Source organism: Stegodyphus dumicola, chromosome 2 (assembly GCF_044657685.1).
Source record: "Stegodyphus dumicola isolate Sdum_Otavi_A_Nest chromosome 2, ASM4465768v1".
In the NCBI taxonomy this organism is placed as follows: Eukaryota; Metazoa; Arthropoda; class Arachnida; order Araneae; family Eresidae; genus Stegodyphus; species Stegodyphus dumicola.
Window position 1 is genome coordinate 167,845,744 of NC_140769.1, and position 26,852 is coordinate 167,872,595.

The following is a 26,852-nucleotide window of genomic DNA, read 5'->3' on the forward strand; positions in this document are numbered from 1 at the left end:
GCTACCACCTTCAGACAGCCTGAATCGGGAAAACCTGGAATGGGATATCACCAAGTAATAGATCATTTTATTCTGTAAATTTTCGTTTTAAATTAAATCCCTCAGAAACAGAGATATAAAATTTGTTGAATTTTGATCTTTCAGAAAATCTGATTGTGGTCAAGAAGATAACTCATCAACATTTGAAAAGTAACTCATTAAGTAACATCATATTTTTAAGAATAAATTAAAGACTAGAGTTAAACGTATGTCATGCCCAGTTTTTATATTTTTAATATTTCTTCAATGTGATCATTAAAAAAATCAAGAATGGTCAACAAATGCACAAAATACCAACTGTATTAAAATACATTTTATTGAAAAATAATTTTTTAAAAATAATAAATAATGATCATTCAACAAAAGTGATCTTGATGAACGTAGAGGTAATATAAAATCCTTTATGAAAATATATGTATGTACAAAAAGGTATACAGAGAAGCAATATAAATAAACTTAATCATAGACGCTTACAAACACTTAATGCAAATATGAGTTATTTAGGTTTATGGAGCCATCAAGAATATTTGTATACGGTGAATTTAAATTATTCTTAATACTTATTAAGCTCTAAAATTGAAGGTGAAGTATGATGTGACATAATAGTTTGGATTTTCAATGTAATATATTTTGAACTTCACAATGATATGAAAATTCTAACATGCATTAATTAAATTACATTAGATTAATTTCTTATTTGACATTTAAAACTTATAAAATTTTAATCATATTTAAGATTTTCCAGATATTTTCGATATTAACAGAAACAAAGATCAATTCAATGAATAAAATCAACATAAAATTAAGTAATAAAAACACGTGTGTGTTTTATATATATATACAAAATTATATAATATATATTTATGCAAAATTCTTCAAACAATATATAAATTGAAATGCAATTTTTATAATTTTCATTATATTAATAAAGAAATTTAATCTAAATTAAATTTAATAATATGTACATTTATTTTCACTAAAATGTTTGTTGTTTTATCACTTACATTTCCTCGCTTTTAATTATAAGTCTTGTAGGAAAATTATTAGAGTTTTCTTACACATAAAGCCGATTTTTGCAATTATTGATTTTTGAAAAGTATACAGTACTCATCTGAACGTAAGATAACAAATTTCTCTGATTCTGAAAGCAGGCGATTGTCCTTATTTTCAATCTTTTTTAAATGTCTTTATAAAAGTCCAAAAACGCGCTTTATATTGTTTTGCAGCATATATAATAAAGGACTGCAAATATATTAATCAGTTTGCATTCAAATTTTTTTTAACTCTTTAAAGTTTTAAAAAATCGCATGGATATCGTTTATTAGACCTAGCATTACAATTATTAATATTAAAAAGTCATTATGCGGCTTACATATAGAAAATATGCAATATTGATATAAATATAACATAAAAATACACAATAAAATTAAAAATTATTATATTATATGTTTAAATAAAACAAACAGTAAATACTTCTAAACTTCGTTCAGATAAAGTGCATTTAAAGACAAAGCTGGTAAAAGATTTCTCCAAATGATATATTAAAATAAAAAATTATTTCTTGGCTAAAGGGTATAGTATAAAAAAATATTTCTCAACAAATATTGCCTTATAAAATCTATTATTGTCAAACAAATTTATCAAGTTTCATCAACGCTGAAAATAAATATACTGGCTAAATACACTATGAAGAATAATTGTTGCTCTTTTCGGTATATTTTTCAGTTCCTTTTGTTTCAATCTCAATGTTTAATAATATATATTTCTTCACCGAATTAATAGTTATTCCTTAAGAAAACCGTTACTCTAAATTTATCTGAATTCTTAGAATGCCATTCTTTTATGAGAATTTCACAAAAGATGATTAATCGAAAATTTATATTCATAAATCAGAGTATAATAAATTAAAAGTTGATTCTTATTAGGTCTCCTTTGTTAAAAATGGATAAATTATGCATATATAAAAACTTATACATAAAAACTTGTGTTCTTAAACAAATACAGGTGTTCCCCACTTATTTGACAAACTAAAATCAATTGCTGAACTATGGAAGTCGTCATTATACGAACCTAACATATATATTTCAGTTTGTATATGTTTTGATAAAAGGTAATGGTGCATTCGTACATTACTCGCCAAACACGGTATGTATACAGAGAAATACAACAAACTAAATGAAAGCTATCACTTGCCAAATAAATGTACTGATTTTTATTACAAATGGGGAAAGCCTCATGCGATGAAATCATCGAAAAGCGAGAGACACCTGTATTGTGCAGAAATGTGTAAGGATATATTAGCACTCGGAACTGTGATGAATGACAATACGCTGCTTTTTTGATTTGCCCCCAACACTTACAAAAGGAATTTCATGACAGAGACGTATAAAAGTTCATTTAAATTAACGTAATCACATCGAATCAACAAAAGTTCCTTGAGGTAGAGTTCGACGACCTCAGATTCGGAACATATCAATATTGGTGGGATTGATTTTGGGGATTTGATGTAAATTTTACTGATTTCCTTTATTCTGCTGGTGTGTATTCGAGAAAATTTTTACACCAAGGTCGAACATTTTCTCGGCCTTCACAGCAAAGAGGAAAAACGACTTCGCTTTTAGTGAATTTGGTACATTTCTCACATAGATCACGAATGGCTCCGCCTTGCCTGAAAAATAAATAAATAAATCTAAGAAATTTTACAATACACATATTTAGATATAACAAAGTGTTTTAGGTAGTTACATTTAATATTTTAAGGTATATAGTATATATCATTTCGGTAAGAGATTATATAATCAACGACTATACTCTGAACCATACTTACTCATTACACATGATAGGCAAGTTCATAAAATAATTTATCGCTAGTAACGGACATCGCAGTTGTTGTCATCATGACAAAGGCTACTGTTTTAAAAAAGTATTAGTCATCTGTTTTCAGCAGAATATAAAAATGAAGCCTATACTAATTGGTAGTTTTCATTAGTTACTAGCAAACCGATTAAATGGCAAAATCAATATTTGGCCATTTTTCATATGCACCTGAAGAAGTGAGATTAGTTTTTGGTTAAGAATGCACCTATTTATTCTGTTTTAAAATTGACATTAACTGCTTGTATGCTAATTTTATTTATAAGCTTACGCAAATTTAAAAATATGCAATTTTTAATTTACATTTTCTCTTAAAGAAAGTTTAATTACTAAAAAGTACCTTTAGAAATTAATCTAAGAAAAGGCTGAAAAATTTAATATTTTAATGGTTACGCAAAAGGGTTTGGTTTTTCTATCTCACTGAGCTCGCAAACTATCACTCACGCCTGATAACCCATTTTTAGCCCAAAGGGGCGTTAGACCCGGGGCTATTAGTCTTAAAATGACATTTTACGTCGTTTCACTTTCTGCATTGATTACTTTGACTACTGTTGCCACCAAATATTATCGCCATGTATTATATTTAAAGAAACTAAATAACGAAGAATCTGCATGAATGTTTCTCGCTTTGTGGGAAAAAAAAGGTACCTATAGCCATCAATTTTGAATAACTTAGTCTTTCAACCGAACGTGGGCACTTGGAAGCCGGAATTTTGAATTTAATTCAATATATGTTTCCTGTTTTGTAAAACTTAACGAATTTTTTATTAACAAACTCAGCGATTTCAAAGCGAGCAATGACAACACTATACGCTCTGTATCGGAAATTCGAAAAATATGCCCTTTTTAAATATTTTGTGATATTGTTTCTGAATTGAATTTTATTGTTAAAGGACGGAGAACATGATATTTAATGAATAAAGGCAATACGCATTATGTTAAAAACGCTCCTTTGAGCGTAATATAAAATATGAAAGCTTCCAGGTTTTTAAAATTTTTTTTTATTATTTTTCATATGTTTGATTGCTTCTGTTTGCATGTTTTTTTCTGGAGTATGAGGATTTCGTTTTTCTTAAATAGAAAATAACTTTTATCAGATTTTTAAACTTTTTTCTTGTTTATGATTGTGATGCTTAATTTTGCAAAACACTTTTTACTTTGGCCAGTATGGTTTCACGTTTATGTGTATTATTATATTTTTTCTTGTTTTTGGACTGCTTATATTTACATGGTTTGTTTTTTGGACTCGGTCTGCTCAAAATTATTTTTTTTATTTTTTAAGCTTATTTTAATGCTATAATTTTGCAGTTTTTGCACTACTTACTTGCCTGTAGTGGTTAGACTGATAAAAACACAGATTATTTTGATTAATTTTCTGAGCTTATATTAAGTATTAAACTTTGTCTCTTTGTCGGTTCAGAAACAAACTGATATACTCACATCTTTCGTTGCACCAACTCCCTGATGACGATATAACGAAAGATATTTATTTATCACCATCTACAAATACAACTATCCATTCAAATATATGGTTTGTTCCGAACTGAATATGGGATGGATTTTAAACGTATTTTGAATTTATTTTGTATTATTACCACCATTTCTTACTGCTTCCAGGGTATAAATATAATTTAGTTTTGAACTTCTTGAACTGCTTTTATACTTTTTATTTTGTATTATTTACACATTATATATTATATATATATAGAGAGAGAGAGAGAAAAAATAGTAAGATATTTAGAACCAAATTGGGATAATATTGGATATTTTTGATCAAAAAGTTTTCTGATACTGTAATATATAAATATAAATGTACATACATATCGTATTTACTTGCTTAATTATATACTATATACAAACAATACGCTAAATTCCGCAGCTAAAAATTCAAATTCTAAATCGCATGGTTTAAAATAAATTAAATATCATTTAATTTTTACTGTAATTAGATACAAATTAAGTAAACTTGCTCTTAAAAGAGTGCTAAACATGTTTTATTTTACTATAATAATTATAGTAAGAGTTATTCTTAATGCTGCATATGAAATTTTCAAGTTTTTAAATCAACCGCAAGTTTAGTTGCGACTATGAAAAGTATGGCTTGACTAAGTAAAGTGTTTTTCGAATACTTCTACAAACTCTCTGATATCTAAAATGCTATGAATTGTAAGCATAAATTCAGAGCTCACGTATTTCAATTTTTTAAAAGTACTTCCGTTTTAGATTCACCAAATTTATCATGCCGAAGAATTTTCCGATATCGTGCAATTTTAGAACAATATTTTACAAATACATTTGATTGCTTTTTGCTTTTCCAGCTTTGAAGATATCATTTTATACACTCACGTGTGAAAATTTTAAATTTAATTTTTCTACTTTTTTCTAAGCAATAACACTGGTGTGCAAAAATTAAGGACGAGACGGTTTTTTCAATATAACTTTGTACAAAAGCTTTCCAAATCAACACATTTAATACCGTAAGATCCCCAATACGTAAGGACATGAGTAATGTAAGCAACACTTACTAAAAGAGAAATCAGAGGGATAAAAAGAAGCTTTATTGAAAAAGTAGCATGGAGCGCAATGCGACTGAAGGCCGAAACATCCCTGTTATGGGTGTCCAGCAAGAAACATCCGGTCTTTAATAGGGGATATGATCTCCCCTGACTGCTAGGCAGGTTTCACAGCGTCTGCCCATGCTGAGAATGAGGGTGTCAATGATTTGTTGAGGCATTGCTGCCCATTCGTCTTGCAGCGCCAATCGAAGCTCCGGAATCGTTACTGGTGGTAAGGTGCGAGCTGCCAAGCGTCTGCCTAGAAAATCCCATACATGCTCGATGGGATTGAGATCCGGAGATCGTGCCGGCTAATCCATACGTTCAATATCCTCACTCTCTAAGAGCTGTTCGGCAGCTACTGTGCGATGACATGGTGCATTGTCGTCCATGAAAAGGAACTGCGGACCCATAGCGCCTCTAAAAAGACGCACATATGGAAGAAGAATCTCGTTACAATAACGGGTCCCGTTGACTGAACCTGCGTCGAAGATGTGAAGGTCTGTACGACTACCAAGCATGATGCCTCCCCAAACGAGGACACCGCCACCTCCATACCTGTCCCTTTCAATGATGTTCGAGGGATGATTGCGGCTTCCCCGCTCTCTCCAGATGAGTATGCGATGAGAATCTCTACTTAGACTGAATCTGCTCTCATCTGTAAAGAGTACTCGTCCCCATTCATTGTCTGTCCAATTCCGGTGTTCCCGGCCCCACAAAGAACGCCTTCTCCGATGGGCAGGCGTTAGAGGTACACACCGTACAGGGCGTCGTGCAAACAGACCACCACCGTGCAGTCTTCTGGCCACGGTAAAACGCGATATCGGTCGTCCAGTCGCATGTGTCGTGTGTCTAGCTATTTCTGCCGCCTGTTTCTTCTGGCCTGTAAGGCAATATACAGGTCATCTGCGGGTGCGGTTCCTCGTGGACGACCACTACTAAACCCCCGGATAGCTGTTCCTGTAGTTTGAAATTGTCTCCAAAGTTGTGAAACGATGCTGTGAGCAATTCCGAACTCTGCAGCCACACTTGTCACACTGCGGCCTTCCTCAAACTTCCCAATGATTCGACCTCGGGTAAAAGCATCCAGATGTCGTCTAACAGATTGATTATTCGCCATTTCTCGCTGAGGTAGCAACTCGGTGTGATTTTAACTGCTATACGGCGTGCAATCTCTTTGCCAGAAATATTGATCTTACACCGACAACATGCTTTATACTACTCAGACACGCCCCTATTACGTCTACCTGCATATCTGCGCATGTGCTACCGTACATCACCTTACTTAATCTCCTGATTGGTCTTTCTGTCCGCTCTGCCTCTTCGTTCAGCTGATATGCTAATTTTTCGACTTCGTCCTTAATTTTTGCACACCAGTGTATATTATATGAAATCTTATTAAAGTTTTGGAAGGTTTGCAATCTATGTATTTCCTTCGCTAATTAATTTCTAGGAAAGAAAATTAAGCATCCAAAAGAAGTGAATTTACCCAGCGTCAAAAAATATTGAAGAGATTATACACTCTGATAAATTTTATCATAATTTCTTGCTACCAGCAGCAAATATGCTATCGGTTTTATACGAGTGCCTCAAAGGTCGGAAAAAGATAAGTTGGAAATTAAATGCACTTAAGTATGTGTGAGAGTATTTAGAAAAAAGTATATTTTAAACGAAACTACTTAACTGGAAGCATGCTTAATAATGATAATATAAATAATAATATTATCTCTTATTATCCCCTTATTATTGATTAGATTTATATATTTAATTAATAATGATAATATAAGCAATAATATTATCATTAATTGATAACTGAAAGCATCCTTATTAATGGTATACTTATATGTCCCTCGTATATGTTCTAATATCTACTAGATGAAGAAAGTATTAAAAAGTAGTTTTAAATAAGTAGGCGATAATTATCATGTTTTACTAGCACACAGTGTAAGCAAGGCTAACTATTACAAAGAACGCGAAAGCTGTGTGCCTTAAAAGGAACGCAATCGCGGATGAGCTTGCTGGATGAAAGTTGCTTACATTCACGTTTTACATCGGAAAAAATATGAAAAGCCTCATGCAGCTAACCCGTTTGCGGGAACCGAAACCTGGATGAATTAAGCAGGGGTCCAGATCTTATCCAATCTAATCTACTCCGCCGTTTGCGGGCTGTGTGTGTGTGATTAATGCAATGCGTGTGTGTGATTATGGCAAAGCCTCGAGGACTATCTGCCTAAGAGGAGGGATGCCTTCGTGGAGGACTTTCTAAGGGAAACTGGCTCGTATACACGTTACACATGGGGAAAACCACGAAAACGCCCAGCAGCCAGCCCGTTCGCGGGATTCGAACCTCGGACCGAACTACCAGTGTTCATGCGGGCTATCAATATCTAAGGTTTTGTTTAATCTTAATTCATTAATTTGGATAATGTGTTAGCGATTTCCACAGTTTACCGCCAGATGGCGTCATGACCGTTCAAAAGCAATTGTAATAATGCGAACGTGGGGGATAGAATGTAACCATGGCAGCATATGATATTAATTACTCATGCATTTTTATTTCCTTGTACGAAGTAAAGGAAGTATTGTAATCGCGAAGAATTTCAGGTATCATATTTCAACGAAAATATTCATTTCGACCGCTCGAAACCATTTAAAGGATGTTTTTGCATGATATCTGTACTTATGGCCAGAATGAAGGACTGTTTTCCACAAAAAGGATCGTAAAATGGATTTAAAACGGATTCAAAAGAATTTTTTTTCTTGACATATTCTTATATAAGTATCTATATTTCTCGCATAACTCAAGAACATTGAATTTTGTATATCGGACTGCTATGACCTGTAATTGTACACCTACCTTTTCCGTTGCAATCGGCTACACCAATTGTATATACTATATATTCCGACTCAGTTACCTGGTTACCTCAGTTACCGGTGAGGTTAGTTTTTTTTATTCTTATATGTTGCTATATTGTGCATTTTTTGCTTTCAAAATGATCGAATTAGGAAGTTTTACGTTCCGGTTAAGGTTTTTATACCTTTAGTTAATATGCATGCAATTGTTGTAGTATTTTCAACAATTTAAAACTTAAAGTGGCGAGTTAAGCCTAACGAAACGCCTTTTTTTTTTTTTTTTTTTTTTTTTTTTTTTTTTTTTTTACATTTAAAAATTAGTAGAATAGCGAATTAAGTCATTTTCTGCACCTTCAATGCCTTTTTTCCGAGTGGGACCAAAAGTAAACTTTCAGTTTTGTGCACCGAAAAATCTGCTTTCTTGCCCGCTTGCCAAATTGCTTGTTTTTGCGTAGATTTTCTAATTTTAATTGTAAAAATTGTTCTTTTTAACTGTTTTAATTGTATTTGGTGTTTTATGTTTTTCTGTGCTTTACTTTATATATTTTTGCTTTGCCGCGAAGTGAGAACTGAATTAATTGGATGAGAAATATATCTGTAATGAAATTCGAGGAAATAAGTTTAATTGAAATGCAGCAAAATATGCGTATTATTTAATAAGCCATACAAGGAAGCCACGTGGTGTCCACATCAGATTTATTTCAAAAATAGAATAGAGTAAAGTATTTTGATGTTGTTAGTTGTGAATTTCTGTCATGATAAATAACTCAAAAATGATACCCATAGTGGATATAAATGTAACAGAAAAGTTCTCAGGCTAACAGATGTCAACAATCACAAATGTCCTTTTTAAATCTTTTTGATGTAACCGGATATTTTCACTGCAATTAAAATGCTATTTAACTATTACTTGGTTAATTGGTATAATTCTATCAGTATTAAATGCCTATTTAATTATTTAACAGCTTATCAGCTTCACTTTATAAGTATCATTACGGATTTCTAGATTTTGAAAGAAATAAAATTATAATATGCTTACAGGCATTTGTTATCTTTGTTATCTGTATACTTTCTGCCTGTTGCTTCTTGATAATCTTCCCACCTACTATATTTCACTGGATTGGAATTTACCTCATGAACACTTTCAATCATGAGGAGGACCAAGACGCACATAGATGCCGAAACAATAGACGAATGCATCTGGAAGAAAAAACATAAAAGTTAGTATTTATAACAGGAAAATTATTGCAAGTTAAACTTTTATATACGATAACTGATTCTACAGTAACTAAACTGCAGCGTGTTTTGGGTGTTGCTATTTTTCCCAAAAACCTAAAAAGGATGTTTTAGCAAATCTTCTGCACATCTCGAAGAATTGTCAAAAATATGGAAATATAATCTCGAATATTAAAGAAGAAGTAAAAATGGCAGAAACTTAAGTTATTTCTCTCATACCTTTGATATAAAATGATGTATGTAAGGCATCTCATATATATCCTTTTAATTTTCATCACAAAACTTGAAATATTTGACGCACACATTTAGAAGATTAAAAACGAAACTTCATTACATTGAAAAACGGAATATCTTACGGCATTTTGTATTTGCTAGTTTGGTATCTTGTATTTAACGAAATATTTCCTGAATAACTGTAACTCAATTTTATTATTATTATTTTTCACAGCTTCATTAAATGTTTAAAAAACGTTTTCAATGTGAAGAGAGTTTATGATTTATTAACTTAACAGGTTTTATTAATTTAGGTTTAAATAAATATTATGCTTTTCAGAATTACTTTTTTAAAATTTCACAACACTTAAAATTCCTTTTGCTAGCAAAAAAAGCGTGGGTTACAAAATTGCGTAGGGTAACCACATTTTTGATTTTGTGAAAAATATTTTGAATAAGAATATTAAATTATATATTTCTCGTTTCAATGCAGCCTTAATAACAAAGCAGCTACGTGCTCAAAATCACGTCATAATATCTAGTAGTGAAACCAAATACGCATATAGATGTTTCTTATCCACATAAGAAGTATTTTTTTTCTGTCAAAACAAGCAATGATTGTAGCAACATACACACTTCTAATTTTCTTGTCTTACTGCCAAGAGATTAAACTAAATGAACAAGAAAAATTTTTGAAGAATGTTGTTGACATGTAAAATTTAAAATTTAAATAGAAGTGTTTCATAACTAAATATTAGGTGATTTCGCAAGTATGGTAAAATGTAATGACTAATAACTGTAATGCTAGGACACAAAACTGTCACACGCAAGGCTTTATAAGACCTATGCATTTTAAATAGGTTTTTGAATATGATGAAATACTGAAGAATTATGTATCTGCCTTGTTTTTGTGGAAAACATCTTAATAATGCCATGAAAAAAAAATAGGAACTTGATATAACCGCAAAATACTTATTAATGTAAAAAATTCCAGACTAAGAAGCCCCTAAGAATTTGAGACTTCGGAATTATGCATAATTCTAGTCAACATCAGTTTTATATCAAAGTTGAACAAATATATAAACATCATCAACTGTTTCAAATGAAATAAATTATGCTTTCGGGCTCGACACTTCGTATAAAACTCTCAAATTTTAACAAAATGGCTAAATTTAACGCGTTTATTGTTATAAGGTACTTTTCATTCCTTTCCTAATGTCTTCGTGATGTAATTAGATTCATACTCGACGCGTATTTGAGAAGTCGAGGGTTCGAGTCCCGGTGAGGGCATTGCCTATTTTTCAAGTTTCCTGCTTCAAAAAGATCTATTGATTGTAATGTGGCGCCCGAATTAAAACGTAGTGAACAAAATTCGTCACCACAAGGATTTGGCGATGGAGTCGCATCGTCCCAGTCGCCCTTTAAAAGAGGGAGTATATAAGGTATTTTCTCCTTCTTTCCACCGTGCACACTCGGTGCTTGTGAATTCGAGACGTCCAGGGTCTGAATCCTGGCAAAGGCGCTGCACATTTTTTGCATCTTCTGCTTCAACATAACCTAATGACTGTACATTGTTCTTAGTTTCGAAGGTCTCCATTAGTCTCCAATTTATAAATTTTAAGATTGCGAGCAATAAACAACAATAATCGGCGTAATATGAATAAATTTGCAACCGGTTAGTGTTGTTTCTTATTTGTTAATTTCCCATTTAGTTCTTCAAATTGTTCCCCTTTTACGCTAAGAACCATTTTGCTAAATATTTTAGATATTTTCCCGAATTTAAAAGAGAAAATGCATATTAATAAATGAAATATGACGTTTATTGCGTTGCTATATTTATCCATATGCTTGGTAAGTATAAAATATTTTGAAACGTGTATAAAATAATGTAAAATTTCATAAAATTTATTTATTAAATATTCTAAATAAAGTGCGGTTTAAATTACATATATTATTAAAAAACTAAATATTAAAATTATTAAAAATTGAATTTATTACTCTTAATTGCCAAGTTTGCCGAACAGTTGAGATTCATTGAATTCGAAAATAATTTAGAGATTTTTACATTGCTGAATGACGACACTCTGACAACTGCATATTTGCTAGACAACGTCGAACTTAAATTAAAGATCTTATATTTTGTTAAGTCGCCGCTCAGACAGTATAGTGGTTAGGGAAGCCTGACTGTGATACCAAAGGACCCGGGTTCGAATCTCGGAGAATGCATGGATGCAAAATTGTCTCTCCCTTCATAAGAGGTGACGATTGTCGCCTATTATGTGCCTCTACAAAAAAATGGCCACCACCTCTGACCTTAGTAGTGACCAATGCCGTTATAGGCAAGTGCTCGCCACAGAAAAAAAAAATATTTTGTTAAGTGACAACATATGGCAATACAAGTCTAGTGCATGATAAATGCATGACAACTTAATGGGACGTATAACCGACGGTAACGGTTTAAAATTCTTGGAACGTATTCTCTAAAGATGTTTCTAACATCAATGGGTACAGCTAATTTTCCTCCTACGTAATACTCGACCTTACATTAAATTTAAGAAACAAACTTTAGAACTTCTTGATACTATGTATCTTTCCGATAAGAACAAATATTCTTAACTAAAAGAAATGCTGATGGGTTAGGTAAGTAATCCAATGTACACTTGCTAGAGTAACTTATCTGCAACGAAGTCGTCGAATGATCATAATAGGATAGGAAGAAATTATTTGGGCATTCTGCCATGATCTTAACCCACGTGCGTGTTATCTTTGCTTCCCATGCACTCTGTAGCTGCTTGATGATGCTTGAATACGTTATTTATGCCCATAAAATCTTCACTGGAAAGAGAAAGGGTAATAAAAGAGAAAAGTTACAAATTTTTCGCAAACGCTAGCGATTCAAACGCATTTAGTTAACTTAAGATTCATGTTTGGCATTTCGATTCTACGACAAGATTTATAAATAAGTAGTCATTTTTACAGGATCAATTATTTATTTAAAATGAACGTCTCCTAAATAATTTTTAAAACAATTAAATGAGTATTTCTTTGAAAGTTTCGATGTTAAAAAAAAGTATATAATTATCTAAAAATATACAGTTTTATTTCTGAAAAAATTCCCTTTTCGAATTGAAAAGTAGTAAAAGGTAAGTCTTCCTTCGAAAATATTCTGATTCTTAATTTCTTCCCCTGTGCTTTAACGTGATGCTTTTTGAGAGACTGATGAAAAATATTTGATCTTCTAATAATAATCACTGAAATTTGCCAATCGAAATTATACTAAACATTTTTTCACTCCATGTTTATTTGATTTAAAGATATAAATTTTCTCGAAGTTTCTTTTGGAGGGGGGGGAAAATTATTTTAAATACTTAAAACAGTTTGAAAGGCAGTTGTACTACCTTTAATAGAAATTAAAGGAAAATTTTTTGAGTCGTCACTTCTTAAATTATAACATGTAAAGCTTAACTCTCGTAGGTATTACCCAGTGTTAAACTCTGTGTAAACATAAAGCGAGTTATCGCTAAGTAAAATAGAAACTGAGAAGCTGTAAAAGATCCTTTTTAAAAACTCAATAACATTAACAGGAGGTTCTTCTGGTGCTCCCAACTCCGCCAGCATTTATTGCCAGGAATTAAAGCAGTAGATCAAATGTAAAGCTGAAATTTAAATAAACTAATAGCCAAGAGCTACACATAGCAATAGCAATTTAACCCGAAGTTGGCTAAGAACTTCACTGGCGTAGATTTCAACTATCAGCAGTCGTAATGCAAGGTCGAAGACAGGAGCGCTTTTCTAAAGTGGCAAACCAAGCAACGTAGCCACGAGTGGCAGAACATGCTCTGACGTAACAGTCCCAAAACCTAACTTAAGTATACTCGAACTAATTTACATTCTGGTAGGAAAACGGAAAGAGAGAAGTGACAGTACAGATCCAAAACATAAAAATAACTGGCTATTCAAATCAAAGGAACTTCACAAACATTTATCTAATAAATATAGTTCCTCAAAAATACGTTTAAAATTAAATTTTTACAGTACTATCCACCACTTAACCTCTATCTTATTAACTTAGGTAGTGCCCACGAGTGATGCATTTTACCGTGTGTCTTCTCATTCATGGCCCATTCTGATACTTCTACAGCGTTTTTCGTTTTTGGTAGATTTACCGTTATCATTTAGTGCCATTTAGAATTAGTAATTCTAATGGCATTCGATATCAAGAGTTCTAAAACTTCTTACATTAAAAAGTCCACGAACTATAATAAAAATACGATATGTCGTTGAAATTCTCAGAGTATTTCATTAAATTCTAAAGCAGATACAAAGCAAAATACAAAAGTTTCCAACGGCTGCCTATGATAAAACGACTTCGCAATATATTTTCAGTGGCAATTTTTAGAACGAAAATTTGAAAATTTCATTAAAGTAAACATTTGAATTCTTTTGCAACAGTTACTGGAGAAAGGCGCTTTGGAAAATTTTCTAAAATTTTTAATATTGAGCATCGTTTAGCCATTAAATTTTTAATAAACAAAGTCTAAATCCTAATTAAATAAAACAACGTCAGAATGATATTTATGGAGATTCCTCCCATTCATTTTCGACACTGAAAGAATGGGCAAAAAGAATTTCTCAGGCAAGAATCCATTGAAAATAATCCTCATCAAGATCGGATACTGAAGACGCTGAAATCAAAAAAAAAAAAAAAAAAAAAAAAAAAAAAAAAAAAAAAAACATTGCTCTCGAGAAGGAATTCACATTGCGTGACAGGTTAAAAACTAATATAGCAATACAGTTAGTTATCTCTAAAATAACCGTTTTGTTTATTCTAGACCAACACCTTCACAGGAACAAAGTCTCTGCAAGATGGAAGTTCCTAATTCCTCCAGCAGTTCAAACTTGTCAATTGCTGTAAGACAATACCAATCAGAGAACTCTTTAGCAGCCATTCGTAAAAAATAAATAAATTAAATAAAGTTGATATGAAAAGTTGGATAAAAAAGGATATAAAAAGTTGGTTCTATATTAGCATCACTTATCAGAGAAGAAATCTGTGGGCACCACCATGAAAGACAACGAAAACCATTATGATCGAAGTTTTGTAGACAGTAAAGCAATCTTCATAACATATTTTAAAGAAAGGGAATGCAACTGTGAATGGGGAATATTATGCAAATCTTTTGTCTAATGAAATTAAAGGGAAAATAATGTAATGTTGACTCAAAGAGTTATCTTTATCGTAATAAGCTTTATCGTAATAATATCTTTATCGTAAAAGTCCATCTATTATACTTTTCGAACCCAATATTGTAAGTCTGAATGCAAATATCAACTGCATAATTCCCTCAATATATGCCATGTAATCATTATATTTACACTACAATGCAAACTCAGTTATATAAATTCATGAAAAATCTGGAGAGATAAGGGACAAGTCTCCTCAAAACATGTAGAACTAAAACGTAAATGTTCTAAGTGAAAATCTCAAAATCATCCGAACGTTCTTCCTTGTACTCGACACTTTCATTTTGCCATGAGATCATGCCTTGTGAGACATCTTATACTTTCTGTATTCTTTATCCTATTCTAAGCCCATTCTTTCTTTATCCTATTATTTTATTTAATTTGCTTTATTCTTTAGCAGTTGATGTTTTGTTACACTATTATTTTTTATGGCCTCTAAACACAAAAGAATAATTCTTATTAAATACAACAATTATTAAATCAAACGCAACAATAATCAACTGTTTAAAAAAAGAAACAGCAAAAACATTAACTAGAAATCTTAACCTGAGAAAATTGACAATTATAATTGACAATTGATGTTTTGTGACACTATTATTTTTGTTTACGACCTCTAAACACAAAAGAATAATACTTATTAAATACAACAATTATCAAGTCAAACGCAACTATAATCATCTGTTTAAAAAACATTAATTGGAAATCTTAACGCGAGAAGATTGAAAATTACATGTGTTTGTTATAGCGTATTTATTTCTGTTCGTTTTACTAAAAATAGTAGTTTAATACAGGTAACTAACGCTTGAAGATAAATTCCTACTTTATAAATAAATGCTTTGCATAAAATAGTCATTTCAGATATGAAAATGGATGATCTGAACTCGTCAGGGTTGCAGTCATTTCAGATAAACGTAATCATTTGTAGTTTTTTTTATACCATCACTCAAATTGAATAAGCATAGTTACTAGTGCCAAATACTATGAATAAAGAAAAAAACCGGAATTGAGTTCAAATATTCGTAGCGCAGTCCAAATGTAAGATCGAGATTAATTGTACGTAATATAAGATACATTACGATAGCCATAGTTTTATGAACTTTTAAACAGCAAACGACGAAATATTGACACGCAAAGTATAAAAGTTTAAGCAACAAGTTAAAATTAAATAGAAAATATACATTATCCTATAAAGTATTAGAAAACTATCGTAATGAATGGAAACAGGAAAGGAAGCGCGAATTTCAAACTATAGTTTCTCAAGAGTCAATGAATGAAATATTAAGATTTTGCAATACAAATACAAAAATAACAGTTCAAATTTCTATTCATCTACTGTAACATGAAACATAAAGTATTTTAAAAGTAAATATTTACGAGGTGCAAGAGGTGTAAATTTCAGTTGATAAAGAACGGGATCACATAATTAGGCAAAGTAATCATAACTGATATTGAGTGTCATCCGAAAGCATATATATAAAATAAAAAATTCTTATTATAAATGCTAAATTAGTCTTTTATAAGGTTATAAATAGCAAAATCAGCCCAAAGTGTATAGTGAATTCGTAAAAATATATATAAAATAAGAAATTTTACGAAAAGAAATCAACTAGAAATTTTAGGAACTTGCATCATTATAAGCATACAAAATCCCGCAGTGAAAATGCCAATTTTTTCTTCTAGTTACGGTAAACTTAAATGTTTAAATACTTGATTCTGCTAAACAAATGATATTAAATGCCTGGAATCTTAAAAAAATCTTTCTACGGACCATTATAAAATAACTCATATTAAGAAAAAGAATAAACACAAAATAATGCTAAATAAATACAACAAATAACGCTTACCTTTTAAATACTAGAACAAAATTCGAATAAAATGCGAAAACCTACCACTTCACTTTCAACAAAAACTTTTATCAGCAGACGATACTTGCGGCTTGCGTCTCAGAGGAATCAGATGAGCTAAACTAATAATCGAACCTCGCAACAAAATTATTTATATACACACCCCACGTGAGCTTCGAATAAGGATGGTCAATGTAGGTTAGAAACCTTATCATATGACCCCTTTATTGGAGAAGACCGTGAGAAGTTTCGCAAGATGAACAGCATATTACGCATGCAGTGACACTTTCAACTGTAACATGGAGTCGAGGAAGATTTCGTAGAGCCTTCCTAAATCGTAGAACTTCGTAGAACATTTCTAAATTCCTATACATAGGGAACGTTTTAGGGAAGGTCATAACCCTGAATCTCTGGTTTTTGAACTTTAGGTCATAATAATAGAAGTTTGGAGATCACGTCTTCTTTCACAGTTGTTAGGGTAACATAAGTAGATAAAGCTAGAATTTTATTAAAAAAATATATTATATTAAGACATAATTACAAAAACACTTACAATCTGAAAACTTGATTACAATCTAACACTCAGAAGAAAAGTTTACCATTAAAAGTAAACAAATATAAAAGAACTCTTACGGATGCAAATATTATTTACACATATCCTCCTGCAACGTTGAATTCTTTGTGCAATTTTTATATGTTTTGATCTCTCGTACAGCGTATTCTTAATGGACAGAATTATTCCTGAATTTTTAATAAACCGTGAACTAAGTTAAAATAAGATAATATGAAAAAATTCTAGAAAGCTTTTTAGAGACATTAGGTTAATTGGAAAAGCCGGAGAGATGAAAAATAGCAACTGCCTTCGACGGGAATGTAACCATAGACCTCTGGAATACCGGCCCAGCGTGCAGAACCACTACACCACGAAGGCACACTAGGAAGGCGGGATAAATACCTTATATACTCCCCTATTTAAAGGGCGACTCGGGTTTTTAGAGGACATAATCGCCAAATCCTAGGTGTAGAGAATCCTTATCCAACACCCTTTTAGTTCGGGCCCCACTGTAGAGACATTAGGCTAATTGGACAAACCGGAGAGACGAAAAATAGCAACCGCCTTCGCCAGGAATCGAACAACGGACCTCTGAAATACCTGCCCAGCTTGCAGAACCACTACACCACGAAGGCACACTAGGAAAGCGGGAGAAATACCTTATAGCTTTATAAATTAAATGATAACAGTAGCATTGTGTTTTAATCCTTAAAATATCAGTATTCCAACACATCAATAATAACATATTTATTATTTTTATTATCTGACAATACTGAAACTATTCACCAAAAGTTACTTAAAAAGTTTAAAACTGATTTAAGTTATTATTAATTTATTTAAAGTTATTATTAACAGTAACTTTATTACTAATTTGAAAATTTTAAATTACCACTGATTAATGTTAGTTGTCTAAAAAGAATCATTAAATGTTGTACCTTTCTCGTAAATACCGGATTGGAGCATACATATATTTAAAGGTATTTTAATAAAATGAATGCATGGCAAAAGAATCCAAAGGTATCATAATAATTCATTAGGAAATAATCGATTCTGTTTATTTCTAACGAAACTATTCTGCGCAATAAAATATATTTTAAACATCTTAGTTAACAAAACATTAATATTACATTTAAGTTTTCTTTCTGAGGTATAAAATAGTAACAACTTTCTTTGGTGGCTTGAAAGAAATGAAAATACTCCTACCTTAAATTTTCAGACGATCAATGCAAAATACACAGAAGCAGGGGAAAAAACTAAAAAGAAAACTTCCTCTGCTATTATTTCATCATAAATTATGCAAGGAGAATTTCTCTCTTAAAGTACAAAGAAATTCTTCACGATGTAACTCGGCCTTTTCTCACAAGACCGCTAAGCACGAGGTTTGTATTAAGTAGTTCTTTGTGTGTCAGTTTCTGAAGCGTGATCATATCTGTTTAAATTTTATTTCGCTGGGACGTAATTTTACATTTATAATGAAATCATAAACACCTCTTTGAGCTGTTACGAATAAAAAAACTGTTTTAGTACTATAACAGAACATATTTTGATTCTGCCCTTTCCTCGTGATAATGATACTGATGTCTTCAGTCTGGGTTCGTTCGAAACGTAAGCTTACATTTAAAAAAATGCCATTATAATATTTTGAACATGCGTCACAAATAACACTTTGTGATGCACGCTTTTTAGTTTTACGTTACATTTATACGAGGGCTATCCAGAAAGTAGATTACGTTTTGGAATAAAAAAATAAACAAAGTATAGGAAACAAATTTTATTATATACAGATGAAAGCCACACTCAAATACTACTTTTCTACATAGTCACCATACAAATTAAGGCATTTATCGTAGCGATGTACGAGCTTGGAAATTCCTTCGTCGAAAAATTCGGCCGCCTGCGCCTTCAACCACTTCGTTACCTCTTCTTGCAGCTGTGCGTCGTCATCAAAACGCTGCATAGCCAGCCACTTCTTCATTGCTGGGAATAGGTGGAAGTCGCTCGGTGCCAGGTCGGGACTGTACGGCGGATGAGGAAACAACTCCCACTTAAAAGATTCAAGAACTTTACGAGTGACATTTGCCGTGTGGGGCCGGGCGTTGTCGTGAATCAACAAGATCTTAGAGCTCAACATTCCTCTGCGCTTGTTTTGAATTGCTCTTCTGAGTTTTTGGAGAGTTTGGCAATACCTTTGAGAGTTTATTGTAGTGCCTCTTTCCAGGAAGTCCACCAAAATTACACCTTTTCTGTCCCAAAAAACAGTCGCCATCATCTTCCTTGCCGACATTGTTTGCATGCATTTCTTGGGTTTTTGGGGAGAACTTGTGTGCCCCCACTGCATTGATTGCAATTTCGTTTCACAGTTCACATGTTTCACCCATGTTTCACCCATGTTTCGTCACCAGTAACGATGCGATCGAGTAAAGAGTCACCATCCTTATGGTAAGCGTCCAAAAAGTTCAACGCTGCAGCCATTCGCTGATTTTTGTGGTCCTCTGTCAAGATTTTTGGAATCCATCTTGCACAAAACTTGTGGTAACCAAGCTTTTCGCTGATGATTTCGTGCAACAAACTTCGCGAAATTTGTGGAAAACTCAAAGAAAGTTCCGTTATTGTGAAATTTCGATTTTCACGGACTTTAGCATCGACTTTTTCGAGAAGTTCGGCGGTCACTATGCTGGGTCTCCCACTTCGATCTTCGTCGTGAACATTGGTTCGGCCATTTTGAAATCTTATGACCCACTGACGCACTCCACCTTCAGTGATAATGTTGTCCCCATACACTTCACGAAGCTGCCGATAGATTTCTATCGGTTTACAGTTTTTTGCAGTCAGAAACCTTATTACTGAGCGCACCTCGCAGCTCGCGGGATTTTCAATTAACGCAGACATTTCAAACCGTCACAGTATCTGAACGGAGCACAGCACGAACCTCTCACTAGCACGGCTAGATGCAGACTGAGCTGCGCAACGCTCTGACCCCAAGATGGCCGCGCTAGCCCCGCCCCTAGCGGACACAGACGGAAACGTAATCTACTTCCTGGATGGCCCTCGTACATTCTTTCATATAATATAAGAAAGAATTTGAAAAGCTAAAATTTAAGAAAAGATCGTGAATCATGTTTATTCTCTTCTTTTGTAGATGTGATTTTAATTATCCAATTTTTCTGTTAATCATTTTTCGGTTCGAATTAATTTAGACTAACTTTGGGATGCTTTAGAATGGCAATGCATATATTCTATATTACATTGGGAATGCTAATTGAAAAACTATTCATATATTATGCAACATAAGCTAAAAAAATATTTTTCTACATTTATATATACTTATTAAACACAGTTTTCGACATATGTATGAATTACAATTACAGCGCAATTGCAGTTTTAAAAAATGGCAATGTTTGCTAAGTTTTGATTTCAAACAAGCAAAATTTATTATCATCTCAATTTTACATTTCCTAAAAGAAAGAGATATCATTTATAAACTTTAATATAAGTTTTGTTAAAATAGGTTTTAACAGATATTAAAATAGGTTTTAACAAAACCTATTTTATATAGATAATGAAATAGGTTTTAACAAATTATTAAAATAGGTTTTAACAAAACGTATAAAAACGTCACGCGTTTTATTGTAGATAGAAAAGAAATATTTTTTTTTTGGATATACAGGACTTCTTTCCTTTTCATAAAACAATATTTAAAATATAAAGGACCAAATTCTTGTTCTCCGTGCCCACCACACAGAGAAGACACGATATTTGATTTTTATTTCGTTGCAACAGAAATAGCCCAATCATATTTTTGATTAGCTTTCTTGGACTTAATACAAAAAGAAGATCGCATCAATACTAAGATGTATTGATCAAAAACGAAATTTTGATAAACGTGCCCTTGTACGATCTGCCTGATTTTAAAAACTAGGACATGTTAGTTATAAGATTGTGCTTAGTTCCAAACGATGTTTACCTCTTCTCGTTTCTGAATTTCAGATAGATAACAAATTTCCCACAGACTTTGTGCCATCTTAATCACAATCATGTTACAAAATATATTGCAATTTAAACGTATTACCGCCTAAGCAGCATTCAGTTATTCGGCAGGTCAGCAGAATTCCTACTAACATAAAAGTGAAATATCTGTACGCTTATTGCTCAGTCACGTTAACACCAGTTGACGAAATGACACGAAATCTTACATATAAGTAGGCAATGAGTTGGATTAGGACATGGAATAGGCCATCAAATACAGTCCAAAAACATCAAGTACAGTCCATTTCGAAAAGAGTTCAAAAAGCTAGACGTAAAGAGCTAGTTTAGATCTCCGAGGTAGTTTATTGAGAAACAATTGTATCAAATTCCACACCTGTTTAGTTCCTAGTACGCGCGAACTTCACAGGATGTAGAGCTACAATAAGATGAAATCACGAATAGGAAGTACCTATGTTTGGAAACGGAGGACTTCAAAAATTAAGATATGTGAATGAAATCCTAAATTCACAAAAAATTCTAAGCATATTTTTAATCCTTTTTGCAACTTTCGCAACTGAAAATCTGATGCAAGTTTCTGCAAAGTTGCATAAAGGATTCACATCTAGTTTTTTGGCATTATAAGTTAATTTAAGCTCGACTTGTGTTACACTTTAGGCGTTGCAAACACAACCTTGCAAGGATGCAAGGTTGCATAAAGCATTCACATCTAGTTTTGGACAGTATAGGTTAATTTAAGCTCGACTTGTGTTACACTTTAAAGCCTCTGTAGAGTCATTAGTTTTTTTTTTTTTTTTAAAGTCCAAAGGGGCTTTATCCTTGAGGGACTATCGTTTTCGTTTCGCGATTTTGAGTCGAATCACTCTGAATGCCCGTTTCACTTTTCAAACACTTGCCACCAAATATTATTGCCCTGTATTATATTTGAAGAAATTAAATAATGAAGAATCTGCGCAATGTATGTATGTTTCTCGCATTGTGATAAAACAGCGGTACCTAGAGCCATCCAATTTTGAATGACGTGATCCTACTACGAATGTGGGCATCTGGAAGATCAAATTTGAAATTTGGAATTTATTTTATTATCGATTTCCTATTTTGTAAAACTTGAACGAATTTTTGATTAACAAACTCAAGGATTTCAAAGCGAGCAATGGCAACGTTGTGCAGAAAAACATTTTTATCTCCAGCGCGTGAGACTGTGTATCGGAAATTTTAAAAATATGCTCAGTTTAAAATTATTTTCCGATATTGCTCTTGAACTGAATTTTATGGTTTAAGTGCGAAGAACATGATATTTAATAAATAAACGTAACATACAAAACGTTAGAAAAACGCCACTTTGGACGTAATTTAAAATCTGAAAAAAAAAACTTTAATTTTTTTTTCCTTTTTCTTTTTCTTTTTCTTTTTTTTTTTAAACGCAGACCTTAAAACTTTGTAGTCCCCTCCCCGGGACTCGAAATCTGGACCTCTCCAATGCGCGTTGAGTATGCTTCTAGTTACACCACGAAGGCATGTGAAAAGGAGAGATAAAATACCTTATACCTCAAACGGTTAGCTTAGCTGATTGCCGTATTGTTTGTTAGGTTCGAGGTGAAATTTAGAGAAGGCAGAGACATTTGCACATGAGTTTACGATATGGTAGCATGTAAACGCCTTCAAATTAAAATCTTCGTGAGAAGTTTATGGTAAAGATAAAAAGTTACGAGAACCTAGAATGTCACCTCCAGGAAAGTTCTCAAAACTGTGAAGCATATGGTGTTGAGAGTATCTAAGACCACAGGCCAGTAACAGACATTCTCGATCTTACCACCAATTATTTACTTTAACTTTCAAGGACTAAGCATCCCGACACGGGCATAAGCCATATGACAAGTTTTACTAGAATATCCTTCCCTTCAATAGATGTTATTTCTTTTCTCTTTAAAACGGTTTAAAGAACAATTTTATAAAATGTGAAATATATATCAATCACAGATCCTTTTCCTTTTATTATTTATAATATCGTAGATAAAAAAAGACATTTCAAATTCGTATTATTCATACGACCTATAAACGTTTAGTTAAGCAAAAGTAAATTATTTTTCAAAATACTGTTAAAAGAAAACTTTGTTAATTATAAAAACAATTTTACTTAAATAGCATTTTTAAAATGGTTTCGTAACAAATTTGAGTAAGATTTCTAAACCATAAGCATAAAGGTTTCTAACAATATTTTCAGATAGGTTAAAATTCAAAATCTTGCGGCTCTTTAAAGAATAAAAGAGGTTAATGATTATTATTTATATCGATACTGTCAAATATATCGTCTATAAAGTTTATCAGTGATTCATTTCAGTTATTCCTAATAATCAACTCAATTCCAAACGCTTAAAATTTACTAAATGAATTGATTAGTTAAAATAAGAAAGAAGACATGAAAAGAAAGACAATCCTACATGAGACGATAAAAAGCTACTAGGTATATAAATTTAAATTTTGTAACTTAAATTTTGGTAATAAAACTAAAATGAAGTATAACCAAATGAAAAGAATCATTAATGCATTTCTATGAAATGTATCGTAAATAAGTCCTTGTAACTAACTGCTGATAAAATTTTAATTTATTAGTTGATAAAATAATAGCATACATAAGAAATAGAAAATGTATGCAGATTTTCTCCATTTTCCAAAATTAGAAAATCCTCATGAAACTTATTGTCAGCTGATGAAATAAGATGAGTTAATACCCACTAATATTATGTATATCAGAAGTTTTAGCGTTCTTGGGTCGCAGAAAATGACTGACTAAATCCTTCAAATTCAGTAATTCTAAAAAGCATCATGGTACATTAAACATGATACAAGAATGATATTGTAAATGTAATGCTTATGCAGCCGTTTATCATATATATTAAACCTCTTTATAATTAACATTAGACTCTTTTAGAATTAGCATGAAAACAAATTTTAAATGGAAATTATTTTCAGATAGAACATTTTATAAGGTATTTTGTTCCTCTTTTCTGCATGCCTCCGTAGTGTAACGGTAGCACACTCGGGGCGTATTCGGGAGATCCAGGTTCGAATCCGGTGAGGACATTTCTCATTTTTCGATCATTTGTCATTGCTCTACTTCTAAAACCCTAACGACTCTACAGTGTCCCCCGAACAGGGATAAGGTGGTGGATGATGATTCTTCAACACCAGGATTTCGTTATTGGGTCCCCTAATTTCCAGCTGCTCTTTAAAAGAGCAAGTATATAAGGTATTTTCTCCCTGCTTCCTACATTTCTACATGCCTTCATGGTGTAATAGCAGTACACTCGGCGCGTATTCGAGAGGTCCAGGTTCGAGTCCCGGCGAGGTCATTGCTCATTTTTCGTGATTCCTACTTCGAAAATCCTAATGACTTTACAATTTATTTAAATTATTTCTGTATTTAATGGGTATTGGGCAACGGAAAAACAAAATTTTAGGTGAAAATGAATTTTTACTGAGAAACATTCGTAAATTTGATTACACTTTATTAGAGCAATCAAATTGCATCAGCTAAACGTTTGGCACAATGATGAGTAATAATGAACAGGTGCATATGCAGTAAAACATGCAGTAAAAATGCAGTTTTTACTGCATATGATATGCAGTAAAAACAGTTTGAAAATCTTGAAAAGCCTGTCGTATTCAAAACTACTTCGAGAGCTGACTAAGACTATATTGAACTAGGATGATGTGTATAGATTATGCTAAACTAGGATGATGCCATATACAGATCACGACTGGATGATAGTTAAGAGATGCTGATACTTTGCATTCACTACGACTACATCAGACTCTATGGTTATTAAAAGACGCTGAACACTGGTAGTTCGGTCCGAGGTTCGAATCCCGCGAACGGGCTGGCTGCGTGGGTGTTTTCGTGGTTTTCCCCATGTGTAACGTGTATACGAGCCAGTTTCCCTTAGAAAGTCCTCCACGAAAGGCATCCCTCCCCTTAGGCAGATAGCCCTAGTGTGCTTTGCCATAATTAAAAACACCAACACCAACTATGGTTATTAAGCATCATGTTGAAAATATAGATTAAAATTGATTTATTCGCAGGGTTTATTCCAGTTAATTTGCTTACTCGAAATATACATAATGAAGCTTATTGAAACAGTTTAACGCTTGATGGAACAGATTCTCTGTGATCTATCTGCGTTCCGAGATAGTAATGCCTTTTATCATAGATACCAAGTTGTTAAAAAACGTGATATAAGCCAATAAAAATTTTAAAAAATTAAAAGAAACTAAAGACTTAGAAAATTCGAAATTAGAAAAACTAATGTACCGGGAAGATAATTTTTTTGATAAGATAAGCCCCTTGACCTACTCATCTTTCACCTACATATTTGATGCAAAGGAAAACATAATTTGTTTTTACTCCATCACGTAGAGTTCTATGAAATTATTCTCCAAAGCAAGTGATTTTTTTAGAATCTTTTCATAGTTTGTTTGTCAACAAAATACTACAAAATCGTACAAATCGGCTCGACTGTATAAGAGCTTATTTTTATCCTTAAAATGTTTTTCTGAAAACTATCTAAGCTATACACTCGGCTCAATCGTTTAAGGTTTAAGTGAATTAATTACTTACACCTCAACTTTAAACTTAAACGGAAATTTGTTAACTTAATTTTTATCTACCTGTATATTTCAAGCTGATCAGTATCTGCTGCTGCTTTTATTGCTTGACTATTTCTATTAACTAACTATTTTGACTTAACTATTTCTTGTGAATATCGTCAACTTATTACGCTTATATAAGTGGAGTAGTTTTTAAAAGGATACTTATTTGCACTTGTAAACCATCTTCAAACATTATATCTGAAGTCTTTTACTATATTAGGGTCGCAACAACAATAACTAAGCAACTGAGAGAAGCTGTTTCCTTCGGTCTTATATAGTTTTCAACTGGTCCCCGAGATATTTCTAGTACTTTCTGCTTCTCGAAATTGCTGGAAAGTCATATGAGGGTCGAATTGAGGTTAGAGCTAATACAGTGATCAATTACATTTATTCAATTCAATTACAGTACATATTACGGTAATATAGGGACCGAACAAAAATGTCGCCAAATTTGGTGACTTTTGGCGATTTCTCGCCAAATTACCGAAATACTCATTTACTTAATGTTAAATGGCCTTTCCCCTGTATTTTTACTTTTCCGGCATAGCTCTTCTCTTTAGATTTTTCCCGTTACATTACGCAGCAAAATACAACAATTTCACAAATGATTACACTAAAATCATCTCTCTACATACAAAATTCGTAATACTATTTTTGGAGAGAAATGTGCTGTATCAGAGTTTTTCAAAGCGGGAATTGGAGAAAATTAATCAAGCCCTTCCAAGTTAGAGTATGATGTACTGCTGACTGGTACATCATGAGGACACACGAGAAGAATGCCTTTAATTTTTTTTCAAATTCAGCCGT

The 26,852-nt window shown here is 32.4% G+C and overlaps 1 protein-coding gene across 3 annotated transcripts in view; it reads right to left on the reverse strand.

The window, feature by feature from the left end:
- Positions 1-337: 337 nt before the first annotated feature.
- The window catches only part of LOC146998640 (uncharacterized), a 48,778-nt gene continuing 22,263 nt past the window's right edge, over positions 338-26,852 (reverse strand). The window contains exons 1-3 of one of the 3 annotated variants that reach the window (XM_085811427.1): positions 16,904-17,044; positions 9,361-9,521; positions 338-2,707 (exon numbers count right to left, since the gene is read on the reverse strand). In XM_085811427.1, coding sequence (XP_085667553.1) covers positions 2,566-2,707; positions 9,361-9,521 — 303 coding nt within the window. In that variant the 5' untranslated portion in view covers positions 16,904-17,044 and the 3' untranslated portion in view covers positions 338-2,565. Of the gene's footprint in view, positions 2,708-9,360; positions 9,522-16,858; positions 17,045-26,852 lie in introns of those variants that run through there. The other 2 variants (XM_085811425.1, XM_085811426.1) reach the window with 2 other exon arrangements.